Source organism: Psittacula echo, assembly GCF_963264785.1.
Source record: "Psittacula echo genome assembly, chromosome: 11".
NCBI lineage: Eukaryota > Metazoa > Chordata > Aves > Psittaciformes > Psittacidae > Psittacula > Psittacula echo.
This window is the reverse complement of record NC_137746.1, coordinates 1,046,959-1,062,025: the sequence shown is the minus strand read 5'-3', so window position 1 is coordinate 1,062,025 and position 15,067 is coordinate 1,046,959. Positions and strand designations below refer to the sequence as shown.

General features: G+C 51.4%; 1 protein-coding gene across 1 annotated transcript in view; it reads left to right on the top strand.

Annotated features, from left to right (window-relative positions):
• Positions 1 to 5,554: 5,554 nt before the first annotated feature.
• Positions 5,555 to 15,067, top strand: part of KCTD16 (potassium channel tetramerization domain containing 16) — a gene marked incomplete at both ends in the record, with an annotated part of 50,620 nt that continues 41,107 nt past the window's right edge. Inside the window, one exon of the mRNA XM_080627014.1 lies at positions 5,555 to 6,386. Coding sequence (XP_080483140.1) covers positions 5,555 to 6,386 — 832 coding nt within the window. The remainder of the gene's footprint in view (positions 6,387 to 15,067) is intronic.

Here is a 15,067-nt window from a genome sequence, read left to right as displayed (position 1 = left end):
ACACCAGTGTTAATAAGAGAATAATTTGAACCAGACTGTGAGCAAAAAAAGTGTTATTGAAACAACTCTGGAAGTGGAGGAGAAGGGAGAAAGGAAGGAGGAGGAAGTCTACTGAAGCCGGCTTTGCTCTGGCAGGAAGTGTAAGAGGGAAAGGGAGTACCCTTACAGACGGGTGGCTGAAAACAACCATTCTTTGTTTGAGTTTAGTCCTGGGATGCTGCTGTGAGCGCGTCAGGTCTCTGTCCCCCTGCATGTGCTGGCTCTGTTGCAGTGCCAGAGCCCCCCAGGACTGTTTGAACATGGGAGGCTTTGTTGAACAGTGCCTGTGAAATTCTAAAGGATTTGTCAGCATTGGATATCTCAATTCTGGGTCAGAACATTACCGGACGTCCAGCGATTGTGATCTAAATCGGTGGAACATGGGTTTTTCCCTTGCTGTGAGTGTTTGAAAGCCCAGAACACTGCCCTCTGCATTTGCTCTGGATTTGGTGTGTGGCAGAAGGAGGGGACAGCTTCCTTGGCAGAAGCTGTGCCCACACTCTGTACATTGCGTGATGGAAAACACATTGTCGCGTGAGTCCTGTTGGAATTGCCTCCTTGTGCTGTGCCTGTGCTCACGCGCACAGCAGCTGGGAGAGCTCTGCTGCCCCTTTGCCTTCTTGCGATGGAAATGCATTATCCACTTGAGTTATGAATTAAAGATCAAGGGCAAATCTGGATAATGCTTTACTATGTGCCTGTTAATAAGCCCTGCTTTGTGGCACTTGCTCTTTCGCCAGCAGATCCTTTTCCAAGGGAGATTCTCACATTCAGTGTTTCTTTATGCCTTTTCTTCAAAGCGGGGATGCGTTAGGGCTTCTGACTCACACATGCTGCTGCACTGCAGCAGACGGGGTTTGCACTGTGTGCAGTTCACACTGCTGGATCAGTGGACAATGTGCTATTTTAGCTCAGTATCGTACTTTTCCTTGCTTGGCTCCCTTCCTGGGAACTCGGTTTCCAGGGGTACCTGAGTGACAGGAAGACTGCTCCATCCCAGGAAGGCTCGTAGCTCTGCAAGAGCCTGGTGTTTATTCCTGCCAGGGCTCTGTTACTGCTCTTTGTGGTGGATGGAGGCTGGAGTGGAAGTGTTGTCTGGAACACTGGCACCTGCCTGCAGGACATGACTCTGCTGCTCTGTCCCTTTATGTTGCTCTGATGATTACCCTGAATCAGTCTCAGCACATCCACAGGGGTCAGGCATTTCTTCTCCCCTTTGCCATGCCACCCTGCTCAGGACGTGTGCTCTTCTCTGGCTGAATGGAGTTTTGCCCTGGCAAAATGTTGTGTTGGCTCCATGTTTAGCTTGGAGACTACTGAGGAGAGCTGGCTTTTACAGCAGATGTGGCTGGAGGATCCTTGGGTGGCACCTTCAAACCATTTCTGAACCAAAGCAGAAGCCTAGAGCTGTGTGAATTATTGTGTGTAAAATCCACGCAGACTGATGAAAGTTCCCATGTGGTTTTTTAGCTGAAATCTTCTGTCCAAAATCCAACTTAGCTTTCTGGTTTTTTTCTTTCCAGAATTACTCCTTCAGTTTCTGGTACTTCCAATTGGTGCTGCTTGGAGCTCCTCAGCGTCTGCATGGAGTTGCTAAATGCTGATAAACAGCTTCCTATTGCTCATGACACGTGGGCGACTCGATCGTATTTATAGCTTGTCTATTCATACGCAGGATGGAAGGGAGGTGCACACACAGGGTTGCTACTACACACCTCGCTGGGTACTCCCCTTGCTTTCAAACATTCACCACTGTCTCTTTTGAGACACCTTTTTTTAGCACCCACGGAATGCGATGAAGTCAGTTGTGCCATGATTCCTGAAAGCACCGATGCTATTTTAGCACTTTGACATCAGGAGTGACCTCAGCCCTGGGAACGATGTCACATCGCTGGTGCACCGGGTTTAAGGATAGCTCTGTTCTGACTTTGGAACATGCACCTGAGCTGAGGCTGAATTTTCCCCTCACTGTGCTGGAGGTTGTGCAGCATCTGTTCACCTTCCCCTCCACGGGAGCTGCTTCCCTTTCCCAGCGGAGCCGCAAAGCTCCGCATTGGAGCTGCGTGGGATCCGCGGCTGCACAGTCCTGATGTGCCTTAGCTGTGGGGCACAGAGTGTTTTGGTTTCCCTCTCCTGCGGCTTCACACTGATGGATTGGGCCAATGGCTTGTACTGAGCTGGAAAGCATTATAGGATGCTTTTACTGCTGAAGTAATTTCATCAAAGGAAATTATATTACAGTAAAATGATGGGAACTTCCTGTGTAAAGAAATAAAAGCAGATGTTGAATTCCTTTCATTTATTATTTGAAAAGTGCAGGTGCATTTCTAATGCTGTTGTGATCAAAATTCCACAGGTTTTGTTCTTTTCAAAGGGTTATAATATTTAAACAGCCTCGGAGCTTCAATCTGGCAGCATCAGCTCCTCACACGGTGTCAGGATGCTGCACACAAGCTTGTCAGGAGTCACAGGTTTTATATCACCTCCCATCTGCACATTAGAGGTACCAGGTTGTCTCCACTCAGCCCTCAAGCCTTCTGCCAGGTTGTTCTTTGCCTCATGGTTTGGATCGTGACCATTCCGTGGGCTCACAAGGGGCGTATTTGAACAAGGATCAGTTTTACTGGGCAGGTCCTTCAAGCCCTGCCAGTTGTGGCATCTCTGCCTTTATGAAAACTGATATAAATATTATCACAGGATGTCAACCAGCATTAATACCTCCAGGATTTGAAAAGCTGCTGTGATGCTCCTTGCTTTGAACAGGGGCAGCACCAGGGAGCTGAGCTCTCAAAGGAAGCCAGTATTTCACCACTCATTATAGGTGTTAAAGCCCCTCATTGACCGTACCCCTGAGGTTGAACCCGAGGGTGTGATTGACTGTTCAGCTCTCACATTTGAATCTGAAGTCTGTGAGAATAAAAACTACTGTTTTCCTGCCTTAGCATTAAAAGTTGTACTTCTGGCACCAGCAGGTTGTGTTCACTGTTACTCTTCTGAATTATGGCCATGTTTTCAGAAGAATCTCACAGAAATATCTGCAACTTCAGCAGTCAGCAAAGCCAGGCTGCACACAGGGGCTTCCTCACATGCAGATTTCACTCTGAAGCTACCCCTCCAGCTCTTGGTTAGGGTTTGAGTGAAATGCTTTAATTTGTTATAGAATCACAGAATCCCAGCCTGGTTTGCATTGGAAGGGACCTTAAAGCTCCTCCAGCTCCAGCCCCTGCCACGGGCAGGGACCCCTTCCACTGGAGCAGCTTGCTCCAAGCCCCTGTGTCCAACCTGCCCTCGAACACTGCCAGGGATGGGGCAGCCACAGCTTCTCTGGGCACCCTGTGCCAGCGCCTCAGCACCCTCACAGGGAAGCGCTTCTGCCTAAGAGCTCAGCTCAGTCTCCCCTCTGGCAGGTTAAAGCCATTCCCCTTGGCCTGTCCCTACAGGCCCTTGTCCAAAGCCCCTCTCCAGGTTTCCTGCAGCCCCTTTAGGCACTGGAGCTGCTCTAAGGTCTCCCCTTCAGGAGCCTTCTCTTCTCCAGGCTGACCCAGCCCAGCTCTCTCAGCCTGGCTCCAGAGCAGAGCTGCTCCAGCCCTCGCAGCATCTCCGTGGCCTTCTCTGAACTGCTCGAGCAGCTCCATCTTCATCACCGCGAGTAACCTGGTTCTGCCGGAACCAGTGCGTGTGGACGCAGAGCTGCACCGTGCGGTGCGGTTGTGACCGGCTGCGGGGGCCGAGGTGGGAGCGATGCGGGGAGCCCCTCACCGCGCCTCACGGCTTCCTTCCTGCGGCCGCTCTGTGCTCCCGGCCCGGGGCTGTGCCGTTACCGGACGGGTCCCCGCGCCGCCGCCCGCGCTCCCCGGTTCCGTTCCGCTCCGCTCCCGCTCGGAGCCGCCGGGACGGTTCTGCGCGATCGCCCAAAGCCGCCAGGTGGCGCTGCCGGCGCGCGCAGGGCCGGGGGCGCGCGGAGCTCCGACAGCTCCCCCCCACCACCACCTCCCGTTAGAGCGCACGGAGGTGCGGGACCGCTCCCGCCGCGCATCGGCTCTCGGGGGGCTCGGGCCCTCCCCGGGGACATGCGGAGCGCCAGCAGCGGGGGGAAGCCACGGTCCTGCCCCACAGCCACGGGCGGGCGCGCTGGGAGCCCTCTCCCGCCGGGATCCCCCGCCCCGCCTGGCCGCGTCGCCGGCTGAGACCGCGGCGGTGGCTGCGCGGAGCCGGGAAAGGCACGTCCGGGCGGCGGGCGGGCGGGAGACGGGCGCTGCCGGCCGGAGGGGACGGAGCGGAGCGGGACGAACTTCACCCGAAGTCGAGCGGGGCGGCCGCGGCCCGGCGCAGTCTCGGTGCTGGCGCTGTCCGCGGGCTGCCCCCGGCTCTCGCCCGGTCCCGGCCCGACTCCTTTAAGATGATGCAATCGGCATCGCCCGCCGCGCTCCCGGCCCCTCGCCGCTGAGCGGAGCAGCGCGGAGCCGAGCAGAGCCCCGCAGCGCCGGCAGCGGGAGCGGCCCGCGGCGGAGCGGTCCCGGCTCCGGTGGCCCCGGCGGGGCGATGGCTGTGCCGCCCGCCGCGGAGCCGCCGGAGCCCAGCAGCCCTTAGCGCCGGCTGCGGGGTTTCTGCAAGTCATCTGAGGCTGCCGGAGCGCACCCCCTCCTCCCGCCCCGTGCTCCCCGAGCCCAGTCTCATTCATTCGGGGGTTGTTGTGGGGTTTTTTCTTGCTGTCTCCATCGTGCTGTGTGCTTTGGTCTCTGTCCTCACCTGCCACGGTTAACTTGTGTCTCGGGTTAACTCTTGAGACCTCCACGGATGTTGCTAAGAGCACTTTTCCTGCCTTTGCTGTCCCTTGCTGGGATCGGATTTCGTACTCGCTGGACTCTGTATGCCTGTCTGTGCGTTCTGAGTGTCTTGAGATTTTGCTTTCCTTTCCAAGAGCTGTGCATTGACTGTAACCAAGGTAAGGCTCGCTGTTCTTGTTCCCTCATGTGCATGTCTAAATGAGATGTTTCCTTAAAGATGAAGTATGTATTTTCCTTTAAGCGGTGGAGTCGTATGCGGTCCTTCCCTTGATTAGTGCTTGTGAAAAAGGAGTGTAGAACTTGCAAGAAGCCAGACCTATTTAGCGGGAGACCTGGCTTGGCATTCTAAACTGAGCTGCTTTTCTCTGGTGCAGCTTCTGTGATGCTTAAAAGAGTAATTTGTGTCCTGTTTTGTTTTCCCTTTTGACAGACCCATGAAGGACCACAGGCTTGGCTTGACCTTGATTTTGATGGCTTTGTTGGAAGATGTAATGATGTGATTGCATTTCGTGAAGTGATTGCTCTCCAGCCTCTGTGGCTTAGGGTAGGAGCCACTTCTGCCTCCCTGTCACTCATGGACAGTTTGGGGGTTTTTTTAAACAAACCTTTTGGCTGTTTTTCTTTGCCTTTGCCCCCTGTTTCTCCTCAGTGTTGGAAGCTTTATTCTACTCTTTAATGTGATTGATAGTCCTGCTGCTTCCTGCTGCTGATTTCTGTTTTGAAGTACAATGGCTCTGAGTGGCAACTGCAGGACTTACCTTCCTTCTCGAGAGCAGGGGTCGGGGCTGCACTCCTTCCCAGAGGTAGTGGAGCTAAATGTGGGTGGCCAGGTTTACTTCACTCGCCATTCCACCTTGGTTGGCACCCCTCACTCCCTGCTCTGGAAGATGTTCACCCCAAAGAGAGACACGGCCAACGATCTGGCCAAGGACTCCAAGGGAAGATTCTTCATTGACAGAGACGGTTTCCTTTTCCGCTACATTCTGGACTATCTCAGGGACAAGCAAGTGGTTCTGCCTGACCACTTCCCAGAGAAGGGAAGGCTCAAGAGGGAGGCTGAGTACTTCCAGCTCCCAGACTTGGTCAAACTCCTGACTCCCGATGACAAGCAGCAAAGCCCTGATGATTTTTGCCACAGTGACTATGAAGAGGTCTCCCAAGGCAGTGACACAAGAATATGCCCACCCTCATCGCTCTTACCGCCTGATCGCAAATGGGGATTCATTACCATCGGGTACCGGGGGTCCTGCACGGTGGGCAGGGAGAGCCAAGCAGATGCCAAATTCAGGAGGGTCCCGAGGATTTTGGTTTGTGGAAGGATTGCTCTGGTCAAAGAGGTCTTTGGAGAAAGTTTGAATGAAAGCAGAGACCCAGACCGGGCTCCAGAGAGGTACACCTCCAGGTTCTATCTCAAGTTCAAGCACCTGGAAAGGGCTTTCGACATGTTATCTGAGTGTGGATTCCACATGGTGGCCTGTAATTCCTCGGTGACAGCTTCCTTTGTCAACCAGTACACAGATGACAAGGTCTGGTCCAGCTACACCGAATATGTCTTCTACCGTAAGTAGAATATTTCTGCGGGAAATACGACCTGCCTTAAGCTGGTGCAATTCTCAAAGCCCAGAGTGCAAATTGCCTCCTGCCTGCCGTGCTCTAAGGCTTATTTAGATCTGGGGATATGCTTCAGTTTAAGCTTTCGCAGTGCAAGTGGAGGCTTGGTCCTGGCTAGGTGGCAGCACAGACTGCCAGAAGCACCCAGCCCTGTGGCTGGAGGGTGCTGCTGTCTCCGGCGGTGTAAATCACGCCTCTGACTGCCCCGCACGCTCTCGAGGCCGCGCGGGATGAAGTCTAAGCCTTGCAAACACACTGCAGATTTAATTACAGAAAGTCTTCAGATGGGATTCCATTTACAAAGGTAATGGCTGCTTGGTAATAGTCAGGCGCAGGCAGCCAAGCCATCTGTCAGCAAAGCTGACACACTTGCCTGCAGGGAAGGGAAAACAAAATCCCGTCCCTGGCTGCTTTTCCACAGGGAGCCTCCTCGGAGCCAGCCGGTGTGCTCTGAAATGAGGGCTCGGGGCAGAAGGATGAGGTTGCTGTGCCGTGTTATGCAACATGCCTGTGAGAACCAAACTGGCCTCAGAATGGGAAGTACCTGCCTTGCTTCCCGCAGTCACAGCGGATCGCATACTGTTGTGGTGATTTCATCTGATAGCTCTGGCAGGCTCATTAACTTCCTAAGTTGCTGTTCAGGTAGAGGCAGCGTTACCAATGGTAACTCCAGGGTAATTTTGATTCTATAATTCCATTCCAGAATGTCATTCCACAACTGCTGTGCTTACATATTTGAGAGGCTCGTGCGGCTCTTCCTCCATTTTCATTTCAGGAGGGAGAAGGATGGGGCATTCCCCAGCCTGTTGGTAGAAATGGGCTTCAGGCAGCGGCTGCATTGGCAGCGGGGCTGGGAAAGGTGATGATCTGCCATGGGCACTGTGTGCGGCGCTCACCAGAACCAGACTGGTACCAAGGAGAGATGGCAAAAGTTTGGAAGGAAAGATGTGTTGGGAAGTGAACAGTTTGTGTGTGATACTGGAGTCAGCACCATCTACTCTGGTGTCTGGGCTCAACAGGCAGCCCTGATCTGCTTATGTAATGGTGCTTAAGTTAGCATCCTGAAGCCATCTGTATTTCTGACGTGCGTAGATTTACTTAAAATTAGTTTTCTAGCTGGATTTCTTAGCAAAATGGTTCTAAGGTCATGGATCCGCTTATATTCCAACAGGGATGGATGAGTTCTGTTATTAGGCTTCTTCTGGTTGAAATCACAGTGTCTTGTACAAGTTTTAGGAGGAGAATTACTGTAGTTAAAGGAATGGATGAGGATAAATTTGTTAGCTTTTATATATAAAATCAGAAAAAAAGATGAGTTCCTTGTGGGCACCAGGGTGTGCTTGCTGAAGGGGGATGGAAGTGGGGTTTGCATGAGTCAGCAAACACAGGCTGCATTGTCGTGTTACTCAAATTCCTACCTTCAGGAATTGCTCCCACATCGCTCCAGCCAGGGCTGGGTACCCAGAGGTGCCTTGGGAGCGTTGGAGAGCTGAAGTCTAGAGTAGGTGTCACAAAATCTTCTCTCACCAGTGCAGGGGAAGCCCGATCCAATTCAGGTTCCTGGAAACTCTTACCCAGTGCAACAAGCTTTGCATTTGGCTCATGCCAGTTCTGTGGACTTCTGACACTGCTGCAGTTTCAGAGATGGGTTTTCCAAAGGGTCCTTCCCCAGGTAAAAGCGAAAGCAGCGACCGTGATGCCAAACCACTCTCTTTTAGCTCGATGCTACTTGCTCTGTTGCGCTCTGTGCCATGGCTGCTGGCTCTGAAGCTGCTGATGGGGTGCAGCCATGTGCCCGGGGTCTGGCTGCAGCCTGAGAGCTGGCACAGAATGTTCCGGGAGGGAAAGAACCCCCTTCCCAAGTTTCCCAATATCATTTCGTTCCAAATTTCCCAAATTATTTCATTTGAAACTTTTGAGGACCAGTAAAATTGACATCTGGTTTTCTGGTGGCATTACAACTTCTCTGCAGCTGCTTAGCCATAGTTACTTAATTAGAAGCTGCCAACTGTGTCTACAGAAGCATTAATTCATCAAGCTGTTGTGAGCAGGTTAATGGGCCTAAGCATGGGAGGTGTCTTATACAAGTGGTTAGGCAGATGCAGAGGTGGCCTGTGCAGAGCCACACCATGACTCCTGTGAGATGCATGGCCAGAGGGAGTCTTCAGAGATGAGAAAGGAAGGAGGAGGAGAAGGAAGAGAGAGAGGAAGGAGGAATAATAGAGGGAAGAATATATTTCTGAAACACCCAATACATTGTACGCTCCAAAAGCTCCTCAGAAGGTACATGCCTGTGGCTGGCATGAAGACAAAGAACATTCTTCATGTGCAGATCCCTCTAAAAGCAGATCAGATGGTCCAGAGGGGCTGGAACCTGCAGTGACTCCCATGGGTACAGTGTGGGCTGTTAACAGAACGGCACGATGGATGTTGTATGACGCCTTCTCCCCTTGTTCAAGTTGAGGTGCTATTAAGGCTAATGGAGCTTCCTGCTCTCTGAGGAGGAGGCTTTCCCGAAGCACAGGGCATGCAGGGAGCCCAGGGAACCCGGAGCCGTTTTGCGTGGCTGCTGGGAAGGGCTGTGGATGACACTGCAATCCTCGGAGCGCCGCTCGGCTCCACTCCAGTTTCAAACAGGGTTTGGAGCCAGGCGGTGCTGGTGTGGTACAGCTGAAATCAAACAGTGCTTTGGGGCACAGCTCCTGCCTGGTGGGTGGGCAGGAGGCACAGCCTGGCCCTGCTCACAGGTGGATGGGAGTTGAGGAAAGGAGGTGAGGTTCTGCTCAGGCATCTGTTTTTCCCTCCACTTTCTCCTATGTCAAAGACATTTACGCAAACTCCATGCTGGCAAAGGCTGCGTTTCAGACTTGAACCATTTTGTGGGTACTGCACCCTCCGCTGGTTTGATGATCTTTACGTAAAACCTCATCTCCAAACACTCTCATTTTTGGAGAGGGTGACAGCCTGTGCTTGGATCTTCATCTTTACATGTTTCCAACCTTTGCAATGGGATGAATCAAAAGTGTGCACTTGAACATCTGGTAAATGTGGTGCTGGGGGCGGGGGGTGTTAAAGCATATGGGCTGGCTCAGCCTTCTGCAGCCTGGCCCCATTCCTGACGTCGCAGCAGCACACTCCTTTTCACCGCCTCCCATAACCTACAAACCAGCTCCTCTTGCCTCTCTCCAGACTTGCTGCCTTGCCAGGCCACGGTGACAGCCCTGCACGTGGATGCTGTGATTGCCAGAAGAGCAAACAAGCAGGTTGGGAATGGAGAAGGCTTTAGCTTCAGAGAGGAGATCAGGGACAGGGCAGGCTGTGTGCTTGTGCCTGTGGAGCAGTGAGGAACCGCGTGACATGGCTGTGGGATGGCATGGGGAAAACAGCACAGCAGCCCCTGTCTGCATAGTGCTACTGCCACCAAGCCCCTGAGGCCATGTCCCTGCTCTCTCTGAGATCAGTCACTTATGATGACAATAATTACCTGGAAACAGAAATATCTCCTACATGTTTTCCCATAGGAGGAGAGGGGGTTGGCAAATTCTCCTTCCAGTTCAGTAGCAGAAAAGAACACAGGGATTTCAGATAAACTGTTCCTGCCCTTCCTAAGGCCGTGCTTTGAAGCCTGAGCAGGCATGAGGAAATCAGGACATCCAGTCTGATTCGCTTAAACCTTGCCCTGTGCCGGCCACTTGCATGTCTGCACATGGGGAGCAGCTCAAGCACCTGCAGAGGTTCCTATGAGATGGTCCTGACTCTGTAGCTCTGAAAGCCCCAGGTGAATGATCAGGCTGTGGCTCCTTAAGGGCATGTGCTGCTGCCTCTGCTTGCGCTAGGGACAGTTATAAATCTGGGCTGCCTCACCATACCCTTTCAAGGAGGTGCTGGCTGGGAGAGCTTTCCTCTTGCTGGCAGGAGGCTGATGTGCAGAGGCTCTTGAAGTAGGTTTCTGATTATCCTGGCATAAACAGATGAATCCTCTTGGGTGGGGATGTGCAGCAGGAAGGAGATGTGAAACCCTCTGTGAATGCGCTCTGATGGCTGTCCATCAGACATGTGTACCTGGGGTAATCCTGGTGTTCTTTAGACAAGATGATCCACTTGGGATTAATGCAGCCAGCTGCAGCCTGTCACTTTGCATGTGTGAACAGAGCTGAAAGATCCCATTCTGATGTACCTACCACTGACTCATAAATTAATTGTGTGGTAGAAATTTGACTAACAAAACCGAGTGCTCTTGCACAGTGACACCTACAGCTGTGCTGTCAAATGGGTTACGTGGGGAAGAGGAACATTGCCTGTTTTCCCCTCTCTTTGAACTAGTACTGTCATATGTTCCAGTAGTTGGTTCTGTCTGTTTTTAAATCAGTGGAGACCAAAATGACCCAAAAGTTAACAAAATAATGTCTAATCCAACGAATAATGCAAGCTGTCTTCCCTGCAGACAGGAGATGTTTCCGCTTCCAGGTAATTATTGTCATCATCAGTGATTCTGGTCCATCTTGCCAAACAAAACTCCCTCTCACAGGGATGATCGTCTGCAGGCGGTGAGGCTGCAACCAGCCAAGTCTGTCAGCACATTCATGTCAGAAGGACCTGGCTCCCAGCTTTGCTGCTCAGACTTGAGCGGCAGTTGAATTCTAACCAGTTTGCCATGGCAGGCTGAAAAGGCTGCAGGGTTTTTGATTAGGGCTATTCCACAGATGAAAAATGCTGTTATGTATTGGAAGCCAGCAGTGTCAGATCTGACAGTTAGATAAGTCTAAGAATCTCCAGCTCAATTGGTAACTGAAGAAAAACTTGGTTAAAAAGTTGGCTGGATGTAGGACTCGGAGTTTACCAGGGTATGAACGGTGATGCTCAGGAGCTGGCAAGGATGGCATTTGGGTACTGGCCTCTGTCTCTCTGTGGTGTTCACACACACGTGATTGTTTCATAGCCCTTTGGGTATGATCTTCATTGACTTGAATATTTGGGATAGATATTTAGCATAATTGCACAGATCTGTTGCCTGGCTGCTCCCAAATACCACTTGGCAATGCAGATCCTCCCTCTGGTGCAACACCCGCGCAGCAGCCAGGCAGATTCCTGCCAAGGAAAGCCCTTAATCTTCTGCCCCGCATCCCTGGAGGTCTCTGCAGTCAAGGGAGGCTCTGAGTTCAGGAGGCAAAGCCAGCACTGCCCGAGGAGGGTGCTGAGTGGGGTTTCATCCAGTGCTTGCATCTTCCCTCTCTCTCCAAGCCGTGCTGAGCGCTGCGGGTGCTTCGTGCACTACAGGCATCGGCGGGCACTGGAAATACTTGTGCAGGGTTCAGGGACGTGAGGGCCTGGCCGTGGGCATGGGCTGCGGTCACGTCCTCTCTGTGCCTGGCCACCACTCCTGCTGCTGCGGGACAGACCGGCACGCACTGGAGGCAGAACCCCACCGGGGACACCAGCCCTGCTGCTGCTCGTGACCCAGGAGAGGCTGTGGGGATTAAAGGGTTAACCAGGGAGGGCTGGCACTTAGGGGGGGAGTAAAAACTCAATGTATTTCGAACTGCGGCCTTGAGCTGGATGTTTTCCATGTGCATGAGGTCCCAGAGCACCATTTTGGCAGGCTGATCAGAGAAGGGGTTTGCTGTGATGTACGTGTGTGCTGGTGAGGTGCATGCAGCTCCAGTCGGGAGGTGCAGAAGCGGGAATGCCCAGTCTGCTGCCCTGACAGCAGTAGTGGCCACATGAAGGGGCTCCCACCAGCCTGTTCCTGCAGCTCTCTCCAGCCTGGGCAGGTCTGGCCTGCTCTAAAACTTGCCGAAATGTAGTTGTGGTTCTCATGAAAACAAACCCAGAAAGGGCAAAGGAGCGTAACTCCGAGAACACGGCACAGATACTTGCCATTCAATGCATAGCAGCAACATATTGCGCACGCAGACGGACACTTGCAGCAGGTTGGGTTTTTCTGTCCAGCCATCCTGCATTGGTTTAAATTTGTAACCACAACATTTTCTCAGTTTCTTCTCCTTTTTTTTTCCCGGCTTTTCAAGTTCAAGGCAACACACGGTAAATGATGGAGACCAGAAGCAAAATCTGAATTACATCTTTGCAAAGAGAAAGAGGAACCGGTTATGAAACTTATCCAAATATGTATAGTTTTTTGTAAAGGAGGAAAACAGACTGAAGGGAGTAGCTCAGCTTGGTGGGATTGCTTCAGTAGTGGTGAATGAACTGGCCAAGGAACCCTGCCTGAGTGGTTTCCCTGTGCTACTTTCGGGAGACAAGCTCTAGTTAGTACTGGAATACATAAAACATCACTGCTGTTATTCTGCCTCCTGATGTTGACCCAGGTGCTTAAGGAACAGTGAAGCTCAAGCTCCAGCCCTGAGGATGTGTTGTTGGTTTGGGAAGGGCTGATGCCTCTCAAGTCCATGCAGAGGCAGCTCTGGTGGCTGACACATGGTATAAAGGCTCTGTGCATGAAGGGAGGTCTCCCTTTGCTGTTTCATGTCGGAGGCTGGTGTTCATTTCTGTGCTAATGGCCTCACTGAGGCTGTCCCAGGAACGTTGGACTTTCCTTCAGGAGTGAATGTCCCTTGGTTTTGTCCCTGCTGGTAGGATCTGGGTCAATAACATAGAGAATGAGCAGCAGTACACTGGGCATAGAGTGCTGCATAGATTGTTTTCCTTAGTTTTCCCAAATTAGCCTTTTAGGTAAGTTTTCTAATGATGTTTAAAGGAAAGCGAGGAGTCTGGAGGTCAGAATAGTTTTTACATTTCAATGGCTGGGTATAAGCTTTGCTGAAATACCCGTAAATATACGGTGTTCACTTAGAGTGCGCTCCTATTGACCACTTTGTATTGACTGTCAGCTGTGTAGAGCCATGGGCCGGTGCTGGGCTGAGCACTGCGCAGCTCCAGCAACCCCCTGGACGTGGGAAGCTGGCTCATAAATCACTTAAGATTTTTCCAGTGCTGCGTCTGAATCTACTCACCAAGTGATCAGTGATTTATAGGAGCTCATTGATTAGCTGCTAAGGCAGCTAAAAAATTCCTCTGCAGAAAATAGAGTGGAGAGGGCCCCGGTTCGCAATCCATCCTGAAAGCCTCCAGACAAACTGCTCTAAGTCTGCCTGTGGAAACCTCTGTCGCCGTGCCATGGGGCTCTGGGGCTTGTTGGAAAAAGACTGCAACATCCCCAAACCTCTCATTTCAAAAAGGAAAATGACCCCACGCTTTGGTGTGTGTTTTTAGAGGAACAGAGTTATTCTGAGGAAGCAGCAGCCCAGGGGATGCTCATCCTTGCTCCGAGCCGGAGCTGCAGATGGGAATGGAGCCCCTGTGCTGCTGCTGGGTGCTAGGCTGTGGCCAGGGCCTGAAAGCCGAATTTAAAGGAAAAATTCTCTCCCTGCATATTTTGGAGGAGATGTATTTGAAGACTTCAGCTTGAATTTCCATCAAACTGAATCACAGTGTATTTTTACACCAGAATTAAATCAGGCTGAAATAGAACCCAGTGGATCATGCTGATTTTGACTGAATTTTGCACTTTAAATATTCTCAAAGCCAAAAACTGAGAGCAAAGCTTGAGTGAGCAAAAGGCAAAGGCATGTCATTGGAGAGCTAGGGAAATGGGACTGTGCTCCGACACAAGGAATTTTACCACTTTGCCTCAGCTCACAGTTTTCTCTGGTGGTGCTGGGAAGTCCAACATTTTGTTCCCTAAAGGACCAGGAGGATTGCAGAGGCTGATCCTGGGACCGGGAAATGAAAATAACTTCTTGCAAATTTACTGCTTGCATGCCCATAGGACAGCGGGATTACTGATCACACCTGTATCGATAATTACTGATCACACCTGCATCAATAATGTACTGATCACACCCATATTAATAATGTACTGATCACACCTGTATCGATAATTACTGATCACACCTGCATCAATAATGTACTGATCACACCTGTATCGATAATTACTGATCACACCTCTATCACTAATGTACTGATCACACCTCTATCACTAATGTACTGATCACACCTGTATTGATAAGGTACTGATCACACCTGCATCACTGACGTACTGATCACACCTGTCTCGATAGTGGATGCTTTCAGGCAAAACTTGACAGGATTTTCTCTTGCAGTGTCGGTGCCTTACTGTGTTATCATATGGCAGATGAACGTAGACTGGGCAGGAGCAGGAAGGCTGGGATATCCAAAGAAAATGAGATCTAAACCCCAAAAGATCAATAATGAGGGGTTTGATGGGTTGCTGCTTGTTTCAAAAGTACGTTGGCTTCAGTTTATTCTCTAGTTTTCAGGTGATCTCAAGGTTGGGGCAGGGAGCTGGTCCTCAAGAGCTTTCTCAATCCTGCCATCACCTCCTAAAGCACAGGACTTGTAGGTTAGAGAGGGTTTGTACCCATGGCTTGAATGAATTCTGTCATTCCCTTGGATGCTGTTTCCCATAAGCCACAGGCAGCCCGAGGCTGTCTGTACTTTCCCTGGTGAAGCCACAATTATCGGGATGCGAAAGTGTGTGTTTCCCAGCTGGGAGCAGAGGAGTTTCTAGCTATTCTTGATTCCATTCATTTGTGAGCATTCAAGAGAACAAATCCTCTATTCTCTCAAGTCAATGCACTTGTATTACGTGA